This window comes from Peromyscus californicus, unplaced genomic scaffold (assembly GCF_007827085.1).
Source record: "Peromyscus californicus insignis strain IS unplaced genomic scaffold, ASM782708v3 Scaffold_9__1_contigs__length_137607984, whole genome shotgun sequence".
Classification (NCBI taxonomy): Eukaryota; Metazoa; Chordata; class Mammalia; order Rodentia; family Cricetidae; genus Peromyscus; species Peromyscus californicus.
Genome location: NW_026294617.1, coordinates 59571877 through 59596031, shown reverse-complemented (window position 1 = coordinate 59596031; position 24155 = coordinate 59571877). Strand labels below are relative to the sequence as shown.

Below are 24155 nucleotides of genomic sequence, written 5' to 3'. Positions count from 1 at the left end.
AGCCCCTTTAACTCATTCTGAACAAGCCTGAACAATAGAGCCCTAAGGAATTCTGACCGGAATGTCCAGACATGCCCTGGGAATTTCTGAAAGCCCTTTGAAACGGGCTCGGATGTTCGGAATCTACAACTTGCTTCGCTCAGCTAGCAACGCAACCTTTCTTGCTTGTGTCTCACAGCATTCTTATCTGCAGGAAACAGGCAGCTGCTTGACCTGTTCTGAAGCTGGTGGCACACCAGTAAGTAAATGAACTTACTTAATCTTTCTAATTGCCCCCATCCCAACCTGTTCCAAAGAAAACTTGTTCTCCATTTTGCCAATAGTGTAGGGCAGAGCAAGAGGAAGGTCTTCAGCTTATACAGAATATGGCACAGTCACCGACACTCGGTTAAGAGAAGAAAGGAACCTCAAGCTGACCCAAAGGATCATCATTTTTACCATCACATTCCTCCTTTCTATTTCTTTTTACTAAGCAATTGGGCTCCTGAGACCTAATTACATTCTAAGATAGAAGAAGATCAAGACAACTGTGACTACCCCAAATACTGTGCTGATTTTTTTTTAAGAGAACTAAATCCATGCAAGATCTGTCTATGATGTGAAGAAGACAAATCAGGCCTGTGTCACCAAATATGAACAGAAAATGTCACACGGATTTCAGAGACAAACACACAGGACACCTGAACGGCAAGAGTCTGTAAGTCAGTGTCCCTGACACTGTGATTCACAAACAGCACGTTTCGTCTCAGAGCAAGGACGTGTTCAAAGGGAACTAAAGTCTAACACTGCATGTCACAGCACAGTCACCACAAAGGACAGGCAGGCAGCAGCTTCCTGTACAACCCCAGTCCTGGGAGGAGCAAGAAGTGGTCTACAGAAGTCAGAGGAACCTTCTAGGCTATCTCCTCATCCCTAAGAGTACCCATGCTGTACTATAAAACTAACTAAATAAAACAAGTCTCCTCATTTCTGGCAACGAAGCAAATTCTACACGAGAATGTATATATAGCTCAGAAAAACACATTCACCTGCAGCCCACAAACCACCATGTTTTGTTTTCTAAACTTTCCTGCCCCTCTCCCTCTTACCTGAATAAATAAAAAGCTTTAGACATTCAGGAAGAGAACGTGGTTAACTCGTGGCTGAAGCTTAGACTACAGAACTCAACAGACCTTTTGCTCTCTGGTCTTTGACTTCGTGGCTTTGTAACGTTGGACAGGGAACAAAGCCTCTCCAAGCCCGCCTCCTCCTGTAACACGGGAGCGACTGTGTACCTTTGTAAACTGACTTCGCTATCATTAAGTAAGACTGTGCATTAAAAAGAAAAATCTTTCCTCAAACTTTTATCACTTCTACCTGGTACAAACATTGAAATCCCTTCCTAGAAATTTGTGGACATATTAAATATATAATTGCTGTCTGCAGCCACCCACTGTGTAAGATCAGCCTGATAGATAGGTCTACCCTGATTTGAACATGATACCTCACTAACAGGTAGGTATATTTTTTAGGTTGACATATATAAATTAAATGAAAGAAAAAAATAAAGCAAATAAATAAAATCATCACCCTAGTGTTTAGCATAAATACATAACCAAGAAATGGTTTATAGCAGCTTTTCTACATATGAGCTTTCTACAGCCTCATAGTGCACCAGCCTTCAGCCAACCTTTGGTGCTTACTGAGCAACTACTATATGTCATGCAGGGTTTTAGAGACTGAAGCTAAATTATAAACAAATAGGTGTCAACTTTTATTTTTGCTCTCATGAAACTTAAATTTTCCCAGGATAAAGTAGCAGAAATTACACAAAGGAAAAAAAATGGACCATTTCATATATACAGACCCTAATCATTGTTTCACTAAATACTATAGCACAACTGCCTATCTTACAATTAAGTAGTTAAGTAGCACAGCTACAATTGTATTACAGTAATAAAGCCCAGTGGCTGCACACTGCGCAAACAGCAGTGAATAAACACTTGGAGTTTGGTTAGCCTCGTGGTCTCCACCACAGCCATTCAGTTATATGTTGGCTCAGTGTCACCATGACACAAAAGAGTGGCAGACAGTAAACGGACAATTGGTTATGACTAAGCCAATACAGTTTTATTGTAAACACTAAAGTGTGAATTCCATATGATTTTCAAGTGTTGTAGTAATATTATCAATGTTTTTATTATTTTTCAGGCATATAAAATGTAGGCAACACCATGCAGAATTGCAGAAATCAGTTCATGAAATCAAAATAGGTAGTGGGTCATTTTGGCCACAAGCTGTAACTCTTACTTGCCCATGGGTTTACCATTTCTCTTCTGTAGAAAACTAAATTCTTTGATGGTTTTTGCTGTGTTTTTTTTTTGGGGGGGGGGGTGGAGGGTTGTGTTTGTTTGTTTGTTTGTTTGTTTGTTTGAAACATGGCCACACTATGTAGCCCTGACTGGCTTAGAGCCTGTTATGCAGGTCAGACTGGCCTCAAACCTGCGGAGATTGCCTGCCTCTCTTTCCCAAGTGCTGGGATTAAGTGCACATCAGCACAACTCATGGCTTCTTCCCATCCCCCAGCTGCAGGTTTCCAGCTGTAGCCACAGCTGGACATGAAGCTTCATTCCTCTCATTTCAGCCCCCTGAGTGCTGAGGTTACAGGCGCACACCATGCTTGGTCACTTAACACACATTCTACTGTGATCATTAAGAAGCCATCCTCTAACTGCCAAAGGTGGTTCAGCAGATAGCACAATTGGTTTTTCTCCACAGCTGTGCATGTTTCCTCAGCAAAACATAAAGACCTTCTTTCCTTTCCTGTCAGGGAAAGGGATTCCCAGAGAAAAGAGAAAGCTAGTGATCTGCAGCTCCCTAGTTGGTGAGTGGAGCACAGAGCCTTTCCCATCTTTGAAGTTTAGTCTTCCCACTGTACCTGAGTGTGTGACCCTCACAGGTAAGAATATCGGTCAATGGAGCGGCAGATCCCAAAGCAGGGAGTGCCATTGAGGGAAGATTTCCACTTTATATAAAATATAGCTTTGAAGGAGAGTAAAGGAACATTGATAGATCTGAGTGATGACGGGGAAATGGTCTCTGAAAACAGGAGCCCGGTTAAAGGCAATCGCCCTGAAGTGTTTTTGAGATGAGCAGTGTTCATCTCCTCCCATTCAGATTTGTCAAAATGATGCAGGGCTGTGCTCTCCGGAGAAATCTTAATGGTGAAGAGATAAAATTCTAACTGTCAGAGCGGTGGGAAAGCAGCCTTTGACGGATGTGAGGATGTCCGTGTGAATTAAAGGTTACACAGCTGTCTTAAAAATGAGGTTGCCAGTAAAACTCCTTTCTTCCAATATCTGAATCTCTCCTCAGAATTTTGATGTTCTCTTAAGTCATTTTTTTTTATTTTTTTACCCAACAGCACAAAGAAGATATTCTTTGGGGAAGATGGACATGAAAATTAACCAAGAATGTATGCTCTGAACAATCTCCTTTGTCTACATGTATTAAATTCCCTTCCCTTTAAACACTGTCTGACTGGTTTTGCTACACTATAGGGGCAGGCCAAGCATGCTGGTGGAGTGTGAATGTCTGCCTGTATTTATCACCAGGTAAAAATAAGCAAAAGTGTTCTGAGCTGTGAATCAAAAGCCCTTTCTATGACATGGGCCAAGTTCCAGGACTCCTCGTGAATGAGACTAAAAGGAAGTAACAGTCCAGCTCAGAGCCTTTCACTAAGCATAACTCTACAGATCCAGGAAAGAAAACATGGGCTAGTCCAAGCCAGTGGAGCATCTTCATTGGAGGAAACAAATTCCATGGGCTCCATCACAAGCACCAGCAAGTCACCAACAGAAAGCTTTATACGACGGGTTGCCCAGTGCAGAAAAGCAGTAAGGTGTTTGTGCCTGCTGCTCCAATGGTCATGTCAAAAGTGTCTAGGTATGAAGATTCATTAAGTTCTATCAACTCCATTATCCTTCAAGTGCCTGGCACAGCGGGATTCGGACAATTAAAATACATACATCTATTAAGAGCTGAAAAGATGGCTCAGTCATTTAGCTCTTTTTTTCTTTTCTTTTAATGATTTATTTATTTTTATTTTATGTACACTGGTGTTCTAAACCTGCATGTATGTCTGTGTAAGGGTGTCAAATCCCCTGAAACTGGAATTAAAAAGAGTTGTGAGCTTCATGAGGGTGCTGGGAATTGAACCCAGGTCCTTTGGAAAATCAGCCAGTGCTCTTAACCACTGAGCCATCTCTCCAGCCCCGTCATTTAGCTCTTGCTGCTTCTTTGGAGGACTGGAACCCAGTTCTTATCACCTACATCTGGCAGCTCATAAACATTTATAACTCCAGCTCCCAGGAATCCTTCCTTCTTCTGGTCTCCAAGGGTACCAGCACATATGTGTCATACATACATAGGGACACAAGATTACACATAAATAAAAATTAAAAATTTGTCTTTTCAAAAATAATAGATGGGTGCTGGGTGTGGTGGTGCCCACCTCATTCCAACATACAGAAACTGAGGCTAGGGCATTTTGAGGTCATGACAGTCTGGTTTGTATTACTGTTTTGAAGACAGACTGAGCTGCATGAAAGACACATTATCTCAAAATACTAAGGAATGGGGTTTGAGCTCACTAATAGATCTCTTGCCTAGCATGCCAAGAGTACTGCAAACAATCTCTGTCTGTCTGTCTGTCTCTGTCTCTCTCTCTCTCCTACTCTCAGGTTATATATATACATACATACATGTACACACACACACACATACACAATTTTTCCCACCTATCTCTCTTTTTTATTTTTGAGATTATAAAGTATAATTACATTTCTCCCTTCCCTTTCCTTCCTCCAAACCCTCCCACACGTCCCTCCACACTCTTTCAAATTTATAAACTCTTTTTTTTCATTAATTGTTATTTCACAAACTTATGTATACATATATACATATATTCCTAAATACAACCTCCTCGATCTCAATAATGTTACTTGCATGTACACAATTTGACTGAAGTGGACAGGCAGGTGAAATCTCTCAGCTTAAAGCTGGTGAGGGTCACAAGCTAACACATATGAGAGAGACCCAAATAGGAATGTAGATTTGTGATAGCCTTGAGAGAAGAATGAGTTGGAAGAGTTAGAGGAAATTTCACATGTATTCAGGATTTTAGGTATTGTTAATTTATTTGTCCACTGAACAAGTATTTAAAAGTGTCATTTACTCTCTGGTCTTACTTGGTCCTACGTTTGGGGTAGAAGAAATATGAATATGAATGGAGTATATTAAGAGAGGAGACCCTATTAGGAAGCTCCCTGAGGTTCCAGGCAAGAGCTGAGCCTTATAGATCTGAGAACTTAATAGAATCAAACAAGTATACACATAGAGCATGTTCAACAGCCATTGAAGAAGCGAGTGGACCAGAACGGTGAAGAACTGAAGACAGAGCTGAGATGTGTGGCTGGAAGTCACAGGTCACTAGGAGAGGAAAGTTTGCTAAGATGTGACTCGGGCTCTCTATGGTAGGGGGCTCGCAAACAAAAAAGCCACACATTGTTGATTTTCTCCTGAAGCCACCACGTGCTCTTCAGGACCAGAGGCAAGACCTAGCCCTCTGAGGAAGATCCTAACCTACCCAAGATGCATAGAGAACTGTCTCAACCCATCTTGTAAGACTGTGTAAATCCAGCGAAGCAACGCCAGCATTACTGAGTCTTAAAAGGAAACAAATCTTCATCCAGTTTTATAAGGTTTCTTCATTTGAAAGGAGAAAGAGTAGAGACATAAGATTACATAGCTTCCGAATGTATAGATGCTACAAAACCAACCAAGTGGTGGGCTTGGGGACAAGTCTTGGAAATAGATTTCTGTGTCAATTAAAACATAGGAAGACATCGTCATACATCTATTTGAATGTCTGTTTCTACTATGAAAACCAAGTGCTGGCAAAGGCCTGGAGAAAAGAGAAACTTCAGACGCTGTTGATGAAAACGCAAATGAATACAGCCACTGTGGAAAACTGTATGCAGAGTCCTCAGAGGACCGAGAGGAGAATGTGACCCAACAACCCCACTTGTAGATACTGTCCAGGGAATGAATCAGAATCTCCCATGTTCACTGAAGCATCATCCACTACAGCCAAGGAGTGGAGGCAGCCTGCAAGACTGCCATCATGTGCTACCACACACCAAGGCAGAATACTATTCCATCTATATGAGAAGAAATGCTGTCACACAGGACAACATGAATGGAACAGGGGACCTTGTGCTAAGCCAGATAAACAGAAAGACAAAGACAGATACCGTGCGATCCCGTATGTAGACTCTAAATTATTTGGACTCTTTGAAAAGGATAAACTGTTTGTTGCTAGAGTCTAGGGAGAAGAGAAAGACTACTTGAGGGGCCGTGTTGACAAAAAAAAAAAAGAATTTGAAGTTTCAGTTAGATGGGATAAAGAAGATTCAATAATCTCATGGTGGGGGGAGGAACAGCTCAATGGATAAGGTGCTTGCTGTACAAGTTCTGGGTGTGGGGGCACGAGCTTGCAGCCTCGGTGTTGTGGGTGGGGGTAGGGGTGGGGACAGAGATAGGGAGATCCCGCTAATCTAGCCTAAAGGATGAGTGTCAGACTCCGTGAGAAACGCTGTCTCAGAAGAGCACAGTGGAAAGTAAGAGAGGAAGACACAAAGTATGTGAGCACCTGGGTGAGAACACGCCCTTGTGCATACACATGAGAGAGAGAAAGAGAACATTTTAAAAAATGGATGACCTGTTGCACAGAACGGTGACTAAAATAAGAATGCATTGTGTATTGCAAAACTGCTTTTAAAATCCGGGGGGGGGGGGGGGCCGCAAAGCTAAAGTGATTTTATTATGAAGAAATACCAAGTATCTGAAGTGATTGATTTAATCAGCCTGATTGAACCAGGCCCCTTCAAAGCAGCAAATTATAACCTGTAAGTATACACAGTTATCACCTAAAACTAAAATTAAAGAGGCATTAGATTTCTAGGTAATTTAGACCTCTTCTGCAAGCAAAAATTAAAAAAAAAAAAAATGTCTGTGGATTCAAGTAACTATCACTCACTTCACAGCTCATTTTCTCTGGGTTGAACAGAGCTCGGTTCATCCCAGTGCTTCATCAGGCATTAACTGCTCGGGTAAGTGTGCAGAGAACACCTATGACTTGTCCATCGTGACTTGCCTAAGCAATCTGAACCATCAACTTTTAAAATTATCCATAGTTCTGAAGCTTGCCTATGGAGCTACCCTGAATATCCACTCCCTGAGAGTCTCTACACAAAGGGAAAGCTCTAGATTCTTCCTGCCACGATGTTTATTTTAAAATGCAGAAATCAGGCTGGGTGTGGTGGCACACACCTTTATCCCCAGCACTTGGGAGACAGAGGCAGATGGATCTCTGTGAGTCTGAGGCTAGACTGGTCTACATAGTGAGTTTCAGGACAACCAGGGCTATGTACAAAAAAAAAAAAAAGAAAAGAAAAAAAAAGGGGACCAGCCTAGGCCCTCTGCATGTGTGTGACAGTTGTGTAGCTTGGTCTGTTTGTAAGGCTCCTAGCAGTGAGATCAGGACCTGTCCCTGACACTTAGCTGGCTTTTAGGAACCTGTTCCCCATGCTGGATTACCTTGCCCAGGCTTTATGCAGGGGGAGGAACTCAGTCCTGCCTCAACTTGATGTGCCATGCTGTTCAAGCCCATGGGAGGCCTTCCCCTTTCTGAATGGAGACAGAGGAGGAGTGGATGGGTAGAGGGGGAGATGGGAGTTGGGTGGGGAGGGGATAAGAGGAGAGGAGAGGAGGGAGGGGAAACTGTGGTAGGTATGTAAAATAAATGAAAAAAGTGTTTAACAAAATGCAGGATCAAACTGGCTTCTGAGGGCGGTGATGATGTGGTAAGGGGGGCAGACTCTACAAACATTCACCTTTAGAGGTGATGCCCTCCTTGCCTTTGGGTAACCTAGTCTGGGGAGTCTTAGGTTCAAGCTGTCAAAGGAGACATGAGTTCCTGACAAGAGTAACCTTGGAAGACAAGTCCAACCGCATCACTCCCTTCTCTAAACCTGTGCTGAAGACGAAGCTCGGGATCCTGACAGGATAAAGAACAAACTGCCCCTATAAGAAGACATGTCTTGCTTCATCCCCCAATCTGCAATCTCCAGTTCAAACGATTTGCATTTTCCTGAGTACACACTGCCTTCACGAGCCTTTCAGGCTGTCTGAGTACACACTGCCTTCACAAGCCTTTCAGGCTGTCTGCCTTCCTACACCTATCTGAGCTCCTACTCTATTACAATGGCATGTAAGAGAGAATTTGGGGCCAGCAAGATAGGTTAGTGGGTTAAAGCACCCCTAGTGCATGCCAGATGACCTGAGCCTGAGTCTTGGATCACACTGTGAAAGAAGAGAAACAACTCCTGAAAGTTGTCCTCTGTTACACACACACACACACACACACACACACACACACACACACACACACACACACACAAACACACACACACATAACTGGATCAATGCAAAAAACAATTGTGATATACTAATGATTTGTTTCATAATCTCCCAAAGTTCTTGAATAACTCTTATGTTCTAAAACACAGCTAACAGACTCGGAATAAAAACGTAGCTGCCATGAGACCCCTGGAAACTTCCATTTCAATGGCTCCCTGAAAATGAATGAGGTTTAGAGAGAAACTTGAGAAACAGTTCTAGGGATGTACAAAGATTTCCACGTCCTCATTCTGTCCACCTGGTACTTGACTCACACATCCATAATGCTAGAGAACTCAGGAACAAGAAAGGTGGAGTGGAAACCACACACACACACACACACACACACACACACACACACATGCATACACACACATACATGCACACACACACATACATACACATACACACACATACATGCACACACACACATACATACACATACACACACATACATACACACACACATACATACACACACACACACACACACACACACACACACACACACACACACACACACACCTACTGACCTCAGTCCACTGATATGAGATGAACTGTGAAGGCATCAGGGCTACACTCAGGACAGACAAGAAAATAAGGCTATTGAAAGGAGGTTGCCATCTGGATGGCTGAGGAATGTGGGTACCATCACTGGAGGTCCTCCTGTGACCACAGAGGTCACAAGACAGGATGATGAAGGATGAGGCTACTGAATCCTCCCCACTCACATCTGTAGTTCAGCTTCACTAAGCATCATCTGGGACCTATGTTATCTTTTAAGCTTCAGTTTCCCCACAGGAAATCTGTACCATGAGAATAGCATGTGCATGAGACTCTTTTAGGACTTAATGAGCTAGTGAATGGAAAGTGTTCTCATTCCAAAAATTAGAGACATCCTCTGCCAGTTACAGGACTTGCTTTGAATTAATTGTAGGTGCCCATTTACTGATCTCAAGTAAAAATCTAGAGATCTAGAAAGCATACCACAAGATGCTAAATCAGGTTAGAAACTAAATGAAAACAAAAGGTCACATTTATAAGTATGCAGTAGGCACTATAATAAATATTTAGTATATAGATATTGAATTATTATATTTATAGATATCAATATATGTATTATATATGTTGATCAATTATGTATCAGCCATATCTATCAATTTGATATATATGTTGAATCAATTGTAATATGAAGGCCAAGTTAAATGTTATTATAAGTATCATTATTCTAATCTTCATCATCATTATTATGGTAATAAAAAAAAGGTTCAGTAAGTGATTGAATCAAGAATCAAACTCAGGCAGTATATACTGCCAGAATATACACTCAGCTGCATAGCTATTTGATTTAGAAAACCTACTCCCTTCCCCTGTTCTGGGACAGTGCTTCACAGACAAAATCAAATGCCAATAGATTGAGCTGATTACAGCCCAATTGTGCTGACGTTCCAAGAATTGCCCTTTATCTAAGGTAAGGAAGGCTATCTGGTCCTACTGAACCTGTGCAGTCCCTCCACCAACCCAGAGCTGTAACACATTCAGGTCATATAGAGAGAGCTCATCCCCCTTGAGCTCAGGGGGATGCCTCAGGAAGCCTGTAATCAGTGGCAGTAAGAGTTACTCTCACAAGATTCCATGATATCAGGTCCACAAGGGCAATCATCCTGAACTATGTTGTATAGGGATGCAGCCCCAAGGACTGGAAGAGGGACTGGTATAAAGCAGGTGCTCAACAAACATTTGTTAAAGCAATAGAGATAAATATGATCCTAGAGAAGGAGTAGAATTGGATGGAGTTGAAGCACGTGTTTACAGTATGAATACCATGACAACCGTTCACTATCATACTGTCCTAGTCCAGTATGAGATAAAGGAAGAAATTCTGGATGCGTAGGAGAAGGTTGCCAGGTCTCCAGTGTGTCTGGGAAGGTATGTAGTAGGCAAACACTGCAGCCAGCCAATGATGCTTGGGAAGGATGCTCAGTAAACTTTAGTTCCCAAATGAATGCAAGTATTAAGCTGGCCAGCTCAATTTGATGGCTAAAGAAATAGCCTTGGCGCTTTTCTGATAAAGAACACAATGTGCTTTTGAGCAAAAATTTTAAGAATAAAACATGATTATACACTCCCTAAATGAATATTTTAAGAAAGTTTGCAGACATGCTGGAAGTCTGCAGAATTCAGAACCACTGTGTTTCCAAGTTGTGGAGGAGTTCTCAAAACTCCAGGGAATGGATTCCATCTCTACCTGACCCCTGCAACAACAGAAAAAAAGTAAAGCTGCCATCCCTCCACCCTGGCAGATAGATACACCATCAGCTAGGACTCCCCAGGCTGATCCAGGAAACTTGAGAAGACAGGAAAATAAAATCACACGATGTATTTCTCCTGCTCCATAATGAGAAGGGGCAATGCAAGTTGGGAAAGAGTGAGTACCTGGGGATACACGATGAATCTAGATGGAAGTGTGTGGGGCGCCTGCAGTTTGTCATCTAAGCAGCATACTGCACAGAATTTTTGGAACTAGCCTACCTTAATTCAATATGACAGCCCTGTGGCAGTAAAACAGCATCCTAAAAATAAAGCATACATAATGCATCTTCCATGCTGGGTATGAAAAATAGCTAGATGCTTAAATGATACCCAAATGGTGTTCCTGAGACCCATTCCCAGTAATGTGTAGACTCCTGGGAAGCTTTGGCAAAGCTACTAATTCAGAGGTCACAGAGGGCACTGGGTTTCCATTCATTCATTCATTCATCCATTCATTCATTCATTCATCCATTCATTCATTCATTTGAGGGGAGAACACATACATACCAGGGCTCTTGTTGAAGTTAAAAGACAAGTTTCAGAGGTTGTTTCTCTCCTTCCACTGTGTGAGTTCCAGAGATCAAATTCAGGTCATCAGGCCTGACAACAAATGCCTTTACCTAACTACTAAGCCACTTTTCCTTTTTAAATATGTTGACTTTCACATGGTCACTGTCTGCTTTGTCTTAGCCTGCATGAATATTTTTAAATACTTTTTCAAAAAGTCATCTGAATATATCACCACAACACCACAAAGTACCCGGTGACCTTTGTAATAATTTGAGAGTCTTGTGTGTAAGAAAAGAGAGGCAGAAAGCAAATTAAGATGTTCAAGCATATTTTCATATGCATATGTTCACACTAAACAAGCAAATCTGTTAAATATTAGAATTTTAGCTTGCATTTAAAAATAAGTGTAGCAGTGCTCAGAGCGAACATCAATATTTCTTCCCTTGAGCAAAGACATTGTCAGAGTTGTATTGTTGAACTGAAAAAGAAAATAAATGTGTTGACATAATAGCACAATCAGAAACTATCATGCTAAAATGTGTACAGTTTGGTCATTATCCTATAACTGTCCCAGATAGAATTTAAAACACAGTGTTGACTTACAGAAGAAATCTGGGGAAGAATTAGCCTGTGAAGAATCAGGAACAAGTTCCATCTCCACGAGTCATTAGCCATGTGGCTTGGAGAAAAATTCATAACCTTATATAGATTCAGAATTTCCCTGCTTAAAATCAAAGTAATAGGGGCTGGGAGTGTAGCTTTCCTGTCCTTATACAGGGTTTCCCACATGCATCATGACGCCAGGTGCATGGTCATAAGTTGTCTTATGTACATGGCGAACCACTCCATTATGTACTGCATCCTCTCTGACACCAGGTCTTCATAGATGACCAGTTGAATATTACTGAAAAAAATATCATTTTATATTTCATTAATTTTTTTTATAAAACCAAGTTGGGGTTTATTAAGGAAATGACAGAAGGACATACCCAAGGGTGGGTGTCGGTTTCTCAAGATGTGGGAAGACCCTCAGGATTTTAGATAACTGATTTCATAGACAAACTTTAACAAAGGAAAGGATTATTCATGAATTAAGGTAGAGAAAAACAAGGAATGCCAGGAATGGGAGGGGATTTTCCCCAACAGGGGTTTCTACCCATTTCTGTCCTTATATGTGATTTCCCTACGTCTGTCAAGGTGTCAGATGCAGTAAGATGCATTCACAAAGATGTTACTGTTAGGCATCACACAGTGCCTGTAGCACATGTGATATCTTGTCTATTATATTTATTTCCAATTCTACATAACAGATGTTACTGATATTTTATTTGATTCATTTGTTTGCGGTACTTAGGACTGAATCAAGGGCCTTGTGCACATTAGGCAAGTACACAGCTGCCGATATCTTAATAATGAAGTAAAGGACACTTATGGGTCATCCCAGTTGGCCATGTTGGTCCTAACAAGTGTTACATGGTCTACCAGCCTTCAGCCACTGCACAGTTTTCTCTTTTTCCCTAGGCATGTCTAGCCAAACTCTCTCTTCCCTCAGAGGTTTATACCTTCTTAAGCTTAAGGGGTTAAAGTGGATCCAAAAACTGGATCTTTTTTAAAGGTCCCTGGATGCTTTATCTTTGGACTTCCCTCAAAGAGAACCATAGAACAGGAGTCTGTGCCCACGATAATGACTTGTATGGTGACACATTGCTGTCATTCCCTACCTAATTACAAACATGCCCATACATACTCCCTTCTTTTTCTAGAATAGCTTTGCAGCATTTCAGAACATGGTTGGTTATAAATGCTGGCAAGTCCACTGATTTCAAATGTGTATTTTTATGTCCAAAGAGATTCATTTAAAATGTATCATTCTACATCCAAGAGCTGGTCCAAAGAGTAAGCTGAGCTAATAACTCTGTGATGATTGAATTGCTTTTACTTTTATCAATTTTTAAAATTGTGAAGACAGGGCTGGAGAGATGGTTAAGAGCACATATTACCCTTGTGAAAGACCAGTTCCATTTCCAGCCCCCATGCCAGGCAGTTCAAAATCATGGATAACTCCAGCTCCAGGGGATCCAATGCCCTGCTCTGGATGCTTGAGGGCACTACACCTACATCCATAAGCCAATACTCAGATACACCTATGCATATAATTTAATTTTTTTAATCTTTAAAAAAATATACTGAAGATAGTCCATGTATTGACAGTCCCCTGTACCATGGCTCAAGTTAGCTTACAACTTTTCAACTTTAGGATGATGACATAAGAGTCTTTGATAGAAAGCATATTTTGAATTCTGAGTTTTGATCTCTCCTTGGACTAGTGATATCTGATGATGTTTTCTAGAAATGGAAGGTGGTAACATTGAGCCCAGGTTAGCCACCTGACTGTGAAGGTAAATGAAGGTAGATAATCAACATTTGCTAGTATGCTATATTGCAGGCATTGTTTGGATATTGTGTTTTACATCCCATCATGTGTATGAAACACACATCTCTCTGTGTGTATGAGCTTTCATTAAAAAAGCAGACTTTGTGGTAGATTATTTTGCCCAGCTATTGGCTAATGCAAATGTTCCTGGGAGCTACCTAATGATGCTTAAGATGGGACAGGCTGAGCTGTGATTCTGTATGTTAACCATATTAAGTGTGTCTTCTAATTCCAGTACATAAAATTATTGTAAGGTGAGATGTATCTGTAATTTGGACCCTCTTATCATTGGACTGAATCAATAGAGAGCTTCAGCTGAGAGATGAAGAGTGGACAAATCATTCAGGTTTCTCCTTTGCATCTCCCTAGGAATGTCACACATCCCTTTTATATTCTTTTACACTCATGTGCTTTTAATCAAAGTACTATTTACTCCAGGCTTCAATCTCCATATCCTTCAATTTCATATCATGGAGTTCCAAAGTCCTGTGACTTGAGTGCACCTCTGAAAATTTTTATGTGGACTTAATGTGATAATGGAGACTCAATTCTTGAAACAAACAAAATGATGCTTGGTAAGAAGCGACATTCAATGAGTCTCAGTTATGGTGGCAGTAGCTGTTTTCTTGGAAAAGAGGTCTCCACAGTCTGTATGTGTGTGTGAGTGTTGGTCACCTGTGATAACTGTATTAAATAACAAGTTTATAATTGCTAAGAATGTGGATAGAAAAAAGACAGACCACATGACTCCTTAAAGGATTTGTTTAGAGAAGCTGGTTGGTGGAAATGGGAAAGACTTGAAAATTCAGGATAAAAATATGGAGAAAAAGGAGCTTGAATTCTTTATGCTCTCAATAGTTCATTCTCTTTTTTTAACCCTAAAAAGCCTTACTTTTCTTTCATCTCAAATTAAGGTTTTAAAAAATGCCAACTGCATAAGTTTCTTGGAAAGAGTTCATGAGATAACCCAAACAGCTACACTTAACTGCACTACAGACAAGTTGCCTTCATTGTACTAGATATAAATGTAATTTTCATAACCACAATTAAAAGTTAAAGAATAGAAACAACATTTAGGACAGATTATGTATGAGATGGGCTAACTACCTACTCTCTCCTCCATATAAAAAGATGTATTTCTAGACCAAATCATATTGCCTAAACAAACACTATTGCTCCTCCTACAGAAAACCCATCATCAAATCATGCTAGCATGATGCCAACACATCATGCTGATTGTACTCAGCACAGTACATCTATAAACCTTATTATTTGTACTGTGAGGATATTACCATGAACATTTGTTATTAGCCTCCGTAAAGAACTTTTTAAGAGGCCTCTAGATGAACCCCAGCCCAGATCTAGTATAAAAATACTAATACTTGTTCTTACATTAAAAGCTGGAGGCAGATACAGATTTACTGTTTAGCATCAAAGGAACAAGGCAAGAAGGAATTCCTGCATTCATCTGACATGTTCATTGAGTATCTGCAGTATATTATACACTCCAATAAGATCCAGGAATACAATAAAGAATACAGGAAATATTACTGCCTCCCAGACATAGAGACTAGTGGGAAGGGAATGATGGCACAAAATGAATGAGCCAGATCTCCTTCAGAGCTCAGACTTGTGCATGTAAAACTAAGTTTGAGCTAAGAGAAGAATGGGAGGTCCTGACAGGGGAAATTCACACTCAATGGAAATCAGGAGAACAAAGTAACATAGAAAGTGGAATCCTGAGAGTGTTCATTGCATGCCAGAATGGGTCTCTTCAATGCTGCCTGCCTCACTGCAACAACTCACATGTATGAGGTGATGTGCAGCTCCATGTGAGTCATTTCAGAGGCTCCTGAGGAAGCTGGCCTGGCTTCATGACTCTACAAACCCACAGGGAGAAGAGACTGAAGAGAGAACAGAGCAAGCACCGGAGCCATTTGAAATGAAATCCTAGGAATTTAACTCACCACACTGAGCTGCGACTGTGACCCTGCTGATTTATTTCAACTGCCACTTAGGTATGAATGGAGAGAGGACCATGCCAGAGACGACTCCAAACTGAATCTTAGTTTGGAGATATGCTAGGAACCCAAGGCACAGAACCAAATATCCAAGAGGAGTCCTGGCACAAATTAGGCAGATTCAAGAGAGCAGGAGTTTTATTGCTAGTTTTTTTCATAAGAGAAAATGACCTTTGAGGGCTGAAGGCTCAGGGCAACTCAATGGACTTGGCACTTCATGCCCTTAGTGTGATAACAGCAGTAGCCAACACTTATCCAAGGTTTCGTTTGTGCCAAGAACTGTTCTCCATGTGTGAGCTACCAGCAACTGCATGAAGTGGACAATATTGCCATTTCATAGCTGAGGTAAGTAAGAGAGAGAGAGAGAGAGAGAGAGAGAGAGAGAGACTATAACATTCAGCCTGGATTTATTTTGTAACGTATGGATTATTCTACATTCCAATACAAGTCACTGACTGAGTATACTTCAGATTCCAACCCTGACATGGCATCCTTATTCAGAGAGTGTCTTCTATGTGGCGTGATCATTCCCAGAGACCAGCACTGTGACCTTGTATGTACTTCAGTGAGTGGTCACATGCCCCAGACACTACCTTTGTGCTCCAGGAAGACACAATTTTGAAAATTATGCCGTAAAAAATGAAGTTTGAAGACATCACATGGCTAGCTAGTATACATTCTAAGTACATCAATGATTTCACCTTATTTTCTTTATTTATTAAATATAGAGGCTGAGTCCATCAGTGACAGAGAAAGTAAAAGACTTGGCTCTTACATGTTCTTCAGTTCTGTCTGAACCTCTGGCAAAGATTCTATTTACTGTGGAAAGATAACTCAGTTTCCTCTTACTCTTTTTTTTAATTGAATCTTTATTTTATGTGAAGTGTTTGTCTTCATGTATGCAAATGTACCCCATGCATGCCTGGTGCCTGCAGAGGTCAGAAGGCACTGTTGGATCCCCTTGAACTGGAGTTACGGGTGGTTGAGAGCCGCCATGTGTGTGTTGAGAACAAAACTCCACCTCGGTCCTTTGCAAGAGCATTGAGTGCTCTTAACCACTGAGCCATCTCTCTAGCCCCCTCTTACTCTTTAAATCGTCCTTGGAAGGAAGTTTCCATAGAAACCTAATAATATGCAGAACTGTGAGCAAATTCTGTACCTCCACCCTGGCTTCTTGTCATCAGGCAAATTGTCATTGACTTTAATTAGATTTAATATTTAATATGCCACAGAAAAGTTCAGCAAGGGAAATGGACAGCAGAGACTGCACAGTGTGGGCTTACCCTCACATGCCCAGCACAACCATGCACTGGAACTCTAACATCACCAGACTGGGAGAAAGAATGCCACGCATATGGAAAGACGACGCTACTGCTGCTGCTGCTGTCCAAAAGGGAAACGTGGGTGGGGAAAAATCATTTAGAGAGAGTGAGGGAAAAGAGAAAATGATCCCAAATCTCCAACAGCTGCAAATAAGAAGCAAATGAATCTGTTACCTTGGATGAACTCTGATTTCCTGCTCACAGATGGCAGGGTCCTATTGAGACCCAGAATCCTGTCCAGGTGGAAGGCAAACACTTCACTCATGTCCAGGGGCTGCTTGAGTAGCCCACAGGGGCTAGGCCCGCAGCCAGGCACAGAGCCTGAGGTGCTCCCTTCCAACACCAGCAAGCGGGCACCACTCTTAGAGAAGGATGGCAGGATGCTAGCCACCTCACCATCAGCCAGCAGGCGCATTATGCGGATGTCTTCTTTGCTCAGCCATGAGGGGGCGCTCTCACTGTAAATCCTGATGTTGCTCTCCCGTGTCCCAGGCTGCCGCAAATTTGAACCTCCCGTTCTGATTCCAGGACCACGCAGCACCCTCCAGGGTCGTTCCCCAACCTTTGTCAGGTAACCCTGAGCATAGGCAGGTACTTCAGCATCTGCTGCCGGTACAACGTCCTGCAGTATAAAGGATGGTTTAACCAGCGCCTCCTGACCAGGGGCTACAGATGCCACTGCATACTTCTTCCTGCGCTTGGGTTTCACCGTGCCACGGATATTGGCAGGCTTGCTGCGCTTGGAGCGTAGGGTAATGTACACCACGTTGGGTTGCAGGGTGCTCCCATTGCCCTGAGACTCTGGAGGGGCCAGGGTACCATCCAAGGGGATCTCCGGGAAGAGTACCTTGAAGTTGTCGCGGCTGTGGGGTGGCCCCCTGTCCGTGGCCTGCCCATGCTGGAAGGAGGCCCTGCCAACCTGGCTCACCAGGAAGCCCAGGTAGATGGCACAGGCAGTGCCCAGCAAGAGGTTCCGTCTGGTCCTGGGACGCCGGCTGCTCCAGAGTTTACACAGTCGAGGGACGCACAGGGAGCAGACAAACCAGTTTATGAGCTGCCCCGGCTTGTCTGGACAGGTCATTTCTCTGCCGCTTCCACATGCTGAACGGAGTTTAAAGTCTGCAGCTCGTTTCTGGTGACATGATTCATGGCTTCCTGAATCCAGCCGTTCAGTCCGCTTCGATATCTAAGTTGTCTCCAATGGACAGAGGTGAAAGAGAAGGGTCGCTGCTGGCGCTGGAAACACTTGGGACACCGGCCACCACAAGCCTTTTAAACGCCTATCAGCCTTCCTCAGGAGAAAGAAAGGCTGACTCTGGGGATGAATGGAAACAAAGTTGACTGAGTCACCATCTCAACCCATTTCAGTTCCTCTGCAGGGGGAAAGAGGAGAGTAACCCTTTCCTTCCATAAATACTACCAAGTTTGGTGTAAAAGTTTAAAACATGGAAACAAGCTAGGTGTGTGGGTCCGATTTCACTTTAAAGTAATGAAAATAAGCTGCAAAGAGCAATTGATGGTTTATGGTTAAAGCCACTACACCTGACTGTGAAGCATTAAAACGTCGTCAACGCGGGCTCCCCTGCACACACCCATTGTGTGATTGAAAAATAACTCAAGACACGTAATAAACACATTTAAAATTCTTACAAGCACCCTAATTTTTATAAGATATGGATTAACTACTCAGGCAAAAACACCAAGTAGTGAGTTCACATTTAAACATAGTCTCTTTAAATGAAATGCCCCAGATTGTCTCCACAATGTATTTTATTATCTTACACTGGTATTTAACTGCCTTTAATGTCTGTGTAGCTTGGAAAGAGAGACAGTTACTCTCTCTCTCTCTCTCTCTCTCTCTCTCTCTCTCTCTCTCTCTCTCTCTGTTTTACACACACACACACCACAAATCCAATTAATTTTTATTTCTTTTCTTTCCACTAAAGAGAGCAGAAAGTAAGAAAAGAATCTCCACATTTTTTTTCCCTACATTTTTTCCATAGAGGAAGAAACTGGTCTACAAAGAAAAACAACACTTTACTTACAGCGCTGGCCCCACGCTCAGCTCCAGGAAGAATGGAATCCCTGATTCTAATGCACAGAACTTTGAAAGACTGCGGCATGTAAGGAGAGCATATTTCATGGTCAAGAGTGCTCCACCTTTCAAACATCTCAGCTCAGCCCTAAAAGCTGCCGCCTTCTGACAGCGAAGCCCAGGGATTTGTAAACTGGCTGCTGCACAGCATTCAGACACGTGAGGGTCTTTTTAAAAAAATGACTACAAAAAATAAAAAGTAAAATTTAATTTTGAGTTCTCAAAACACAGTTCGGAGTCAGTTTTCATTCAAACAACTTTCTGCCTCTTTCGACCCCTGGGAGCCCTCTAGTGTCTCACTTGCTAACCAACACAGAAGTATCAACCCTGGGAAGTGAAGTGATCTCAAGTGTTTGCTGAGGTTGGAGGAGACCCCACTGCCAAATAAATGCCCTGTAAAATGAGGAGTGCCGCTGACCCCTGCCTGACCCTATGGAGGTGGGGACCAGACACCAGAGAACCAGGCCCTGCAACTTACCTCACATCTGGGCTGTTTGCGGACTAACTGTTGTCTCCCACCAATTCTGGGAAGACACGGCCAGGAAGTGAAGACAAAGAGAAGATGGGGGTAACTGGAAATGAGGAGGAAAATGGAAGCGTGAGATAAGAGTCGGGGAGATGGGAAGGCACTTGTGGTGTGCAACTGCCCCCAGCAACCGTACTCAGAAAGCAGCCTGGACGCCTTCTGATTGGAGGCCTTTTAAAAACAGGTTAGTGATTGGCCTGGGTCATTTGCATGTCCTGCCACAAAGGCAAGAGCAGACGACCTTGGGGTCTCACTGGGCTTTTTTTTCTTTGCTTCTGCAGCATATAGAGTCAAACAAGAAGCCACCAACGGGACAGGGGTGGTTTTCCCTGTTAGGAAAAAGGTTGTGATGCCAGGGAGTGAGTAGATTAGAATTTGATGCTTTTTAATCCTAAAAATACTGTTACAATGCCAAAAATATAAAAAAAATAAAATAAATAAAAAATAAAAAAGCCAAGAATTTCTCATGCTCAAACTTTTCTTCCTCTTTAGAAGTTCTGGTACATGTTTAAAAGAGATAAAACATTTCAAGACTGAATGTACCCTTGAAGTTTTGACAGGCTTCTGCTAAAACTTCATGAGAATTCAGGCACTGAAGTCATTTTCTTTATGCTCCCAAATTCTTAAAACACATACTCCATGAACATGGATTTACTTTCTAGAGACTACCTCAGAACTTTCCGACAGGGGCCTATGGCTGAGCTGCTTTTTATAGATATCTTGTGCTTTCCACATATTCAAAAGATTAATTGTCCTGGGTCTCGACAAATGAAAGCCGTGGGCTGAGATGTAGCTTACTGAAAGAAGACTTGCCTGACATGTGGGCGACCTTTAGTCCCGTTTTCAACAACGTAAGATATTAAATTAAAAAGTTAGAAATAAACGCTTGGCAGCAGCCTCTTCCAGACATCTTAAAGGCAACTTTACGGGTGCCTGGGAAGCAGATAAAGGTTGTGTGCGCTGATAAGTCTGGCTGACTCCTCTCTTCCCTCAAAAGAGTGGTCATTACTGGGAAAGAACAATTCGTCCTCCCCCTCCTTCGTCGCCATGGGGGTTAGCAGGTGCTAAAGCACGTGGTCAGCATAGGACAAGCTAGAAAGGAAGCCAGCACGGCTCTCCCCCGCACTCGCTGTATTGTGTACTGATACTTGTCTAATCCTCTGTATCTCTTTCCACAGACAACAGCATTCACCCCGAGAACTTCCCGCTGTGGTTAAAGGAGACAGCATTGTTGGAAGGACCACCTGGAATAGTTGGTGATACATTTGTCTTTGTCTCCCCCTGTCCACACCTCACCGAATTTCTCAAAGAATCTTCTACTGAGGCTTGCTGTGCCAAGGCAATGCTATTATTACAGAATTTGGAACAAGCACAAGAAGTTATTTATGTTGTAAAAATAAAACCAATACAGTAGATGAGGCTCATTAGATGTAATCAGGAATCAGTCAGTGTGTCGTTCCTTCCACTGCCCATGAGACCTGATCCGGGCCTTATCACTTCCTTCAAACCCCCTGCGTGAGACTGCAGGTGGGCTCTAGGACTCCTCTAGCTACACTGGGGGTGGAAGAGGAGGGGTTTAAAGCTTGTCAGTCATTGTCACTCCTAGATGTATCTAACATGACTTCTTAAACTGTTTGATTCTATAACATGGTCAAAATCTCTTGATTTCATTTCAGACTTGAATCATGTTCCCTCTGCCGAAGCTATCTTAGCCTCTCAAAAAGTCTGACGAGGAGATGGACACAGCAGCACATGCCTACAATCTCAGCACTCCGGAGGCTGAGGAGAATAAATTAGAGGCCAGCTTGGACTACCTAGCAAGAACTTATCTCAAATTAAAGACACACACACACACACACACACACACACACACACACACACACACACACAAGCAAAACAAAACCTATAGCCAGGACAGGAACTGAGACCATAGCTCACTGACAGAGAGCACTTGCCAAGCATTCCTGAGACAACTTTCACACACAGACACACAAAAGAAAAAAAAAACCTACAAAAACAAAACAAAACAAAAAGCAAGGAGACCCATCTGGGATTTTGTTTTGTTTTGTATTTTGTTTTTTGTTGTTTTTCCTATCTGTATAATGAGTTCATTCTGGATCCATCTACCTCCTCACTGCATGCTGAGCCTGGGTCTAGCAATCCCAGTGTTCCAGAGAAGCTAAAACTGATTAAGAGCAAAAGGAGGCTCCTGGCCTTTCCACAGGAAAGAAATGTCCTACCATCATCCATGTAGCCTCGTCTCCCCAGGAATGTGGCACCACCTCTTTAAGCTGTGTGTTAGAATGGCCCTGCTGTATTAACAGAAATGTCCGCGTGAACAAGTCCTACCATAACAGACAAAACACACAGCCGCAGCCAGGTGCTATTATACATTCCTTTAATCCCAGCAATCAGGAGGTAGAGGCAGTGGGATCTCTATGAGTTCAAAACCAGCCTTGTCTCCATGGCAAGTTCCAGGACAACCAGAGCTACACAACTTTCCCCAAATGTACAGTAGCCAACTTAACAGATGTGAAATAAGAATGACTTATAAGATTGTTATTTCACCTCCTAATAGTTAGATGACTTAAGAATATTAGAATAATTAGCATTTGCTTCAATTCAGAGTTATCATAGAGCTTTTATTTATTTTTAGATCTATTTACTTATTTATTATGTATGAGTGTTTTGCCTGCACGTATGTATGTGTACCATGTGTGTGTATGCTGTCCATGGAGGTCAGGAAACAGTTCAGATCCTCTGGAACTGAAGTTATAGATGGATGTGAGTGACCATGTAGGTACTGGAAACTGAACCTGGGTCCCATACAAGAGCAGCTAGTACTCTAAACAACTAAGTATTTCTATTTCAGAGGTGGCACTGAGTCCTCAATGTGCTGCCCCCACCCCTCCAGGCAGACCACATGTGGGGAAGAACCAGTCCCTGCACACTGGCCCCAGGACATCCTCAGTTTGGACAGAAGCACACTGCAGGAGAGCTGCATCTTCAAAAGTAGATAAAGACTGGTCAAAGCTGGCTCAACACTTGAGCCCCTAGCAAGAAATTAGACCAGAATTGCGAATCATCTCCCCTTAACTCAGGCACAGTTTATATAATGGAAAATACACTGTGGGATTGTATTTGAAGGAAGGAAGGTCCCCTAGCTATGCTGGACTACATTTGGCACACTGGAAATGCTTCAGAATTATAAATAAACACCATACAAGTGCAGGAAACAAAACGGCGGAATTCTAGTATTTTGAGAGCTTCCATGCCACCTTCTGTGATTCAAGTATGTGCAGCAGATCTGATATGTGGATGTGTAACTGCACCTACATGTGTTATGAACCCGTGAGAACATTTGGGAAGACAGTACGGGGTATCACAAGCCTTGCTCACCCACCCAGTCTCACTTTGCAGCCCTAATAGAGTCATGGGAGATATAACTGTAGGGAGACACTGATGGAGGTACTGCTGTGTATTCTGAGATGTAATGAGATACAGGCAACACGTTTCGGGTTTTAGCTGAGGAGATACAACGCAGGATCTGAGGGCTCTCTCCAGTGCTGTTCGGGCACTTCTAGACGCTGTCTACTTTGGGAGATAGCAGGGCAGCATCCATGTGGTGGGCCACGTGACACTGTAGGAGACAGCAGCAGCTGCAGGGGCAGTGATGATTTGCCCTTAAGCAGCGGCGCAGCCAGGAAACATGAATGAGCTAAGCTTATGTGTAGTAACCAGAACTGACAGGGTTATAAGCGTATGAGTGACAAGACTTGACACACCCTGAGACGCAATTAAGAGCTTTATTGAGGGGTGCCCCTGGACCTATCTCATGCAGGAGAGTGACAGTCTACAATTCAAGTCATTCCTGCTGAAGTGTGCTTGGTGAGATTTGGGGAACCAGACTGAAAGGGAGGTTGGCCCCTTGGAATCAGTACCCAACACACCCAGACACCAAATTCTCAGCACAAAGGAGACTTATTACCCCGAAGGGGCAGGAGGTCCCGGGGAGACTGCAAATGCAGCAGCAACCAGGGCAAGCAAGACCAGCAAGAGAGCAAGAGAGAATGTTTCTGCAGTGGGTTTTTAAGGGGGAAGGCGGAGAGAGAGTCTGTGCTAGGGTGAGTTGGTAAATCCTGATTGGACACATTGGCCAAATAATGAATTTTGATTGGTGGACCTTGGTGTTTTTGTCTCTGGAATAAGTCGGTGGCCAAATAAGGGAATAGACCTTGGAGGCTAGCTTTAGGAATGTAAGGTTTTTAGCAAGAGAGAGGGAAGGGGTTAAAAGGGCAAAACCTGTCTGCAGTGTTTGCCATGCTCAGGCTTGTGTTTGCCATGCTCCGACTTGCTAGAGCCCCTTCATAAATTTATGAAACTGCTGAATGGTGGTCAAAACCCAGGGGTTCTGTGGAATGCTTGAATTTCTAAG

The 24155-nt window shown here is 42.6% G+C and overlaps 1 protein-coding gene across 2 annotated transcripts in view; it reads right to left on the bottom strand.

The window, feature by feature from the left end:
- Positions 1–19783, bottom strand: part of Gask1b (golgi associated kinase 1B) — a 56566-nt gene extending 36783 nt beyond the window's left edge. Inside the window, exons 1-2 of one of the 2 annotated variants that reach the window (XM_052731397.1) lie at positions 19673–19783; positions 17274–18414 (exon numbers count right to left, since the gene is read on the bottom strand). In XM_052731397.1, the coding sequence (XP_052587357.1) occupies positions 17274–18180 (907 nt within the window). In that variant the 5' untranslated portion in view covers positions 18181–18414; positions 19673–19783. Of the gene's footprint in view, positions 1–17273; positions 18415–19144; positions 19614–19672 lie in introns of those variants that run through there. The other variant, XM_052731396.1, reaches the window with a different exon arrangement.
- Positions 19784–24155: the final 4372 nt, after the last annotated feature.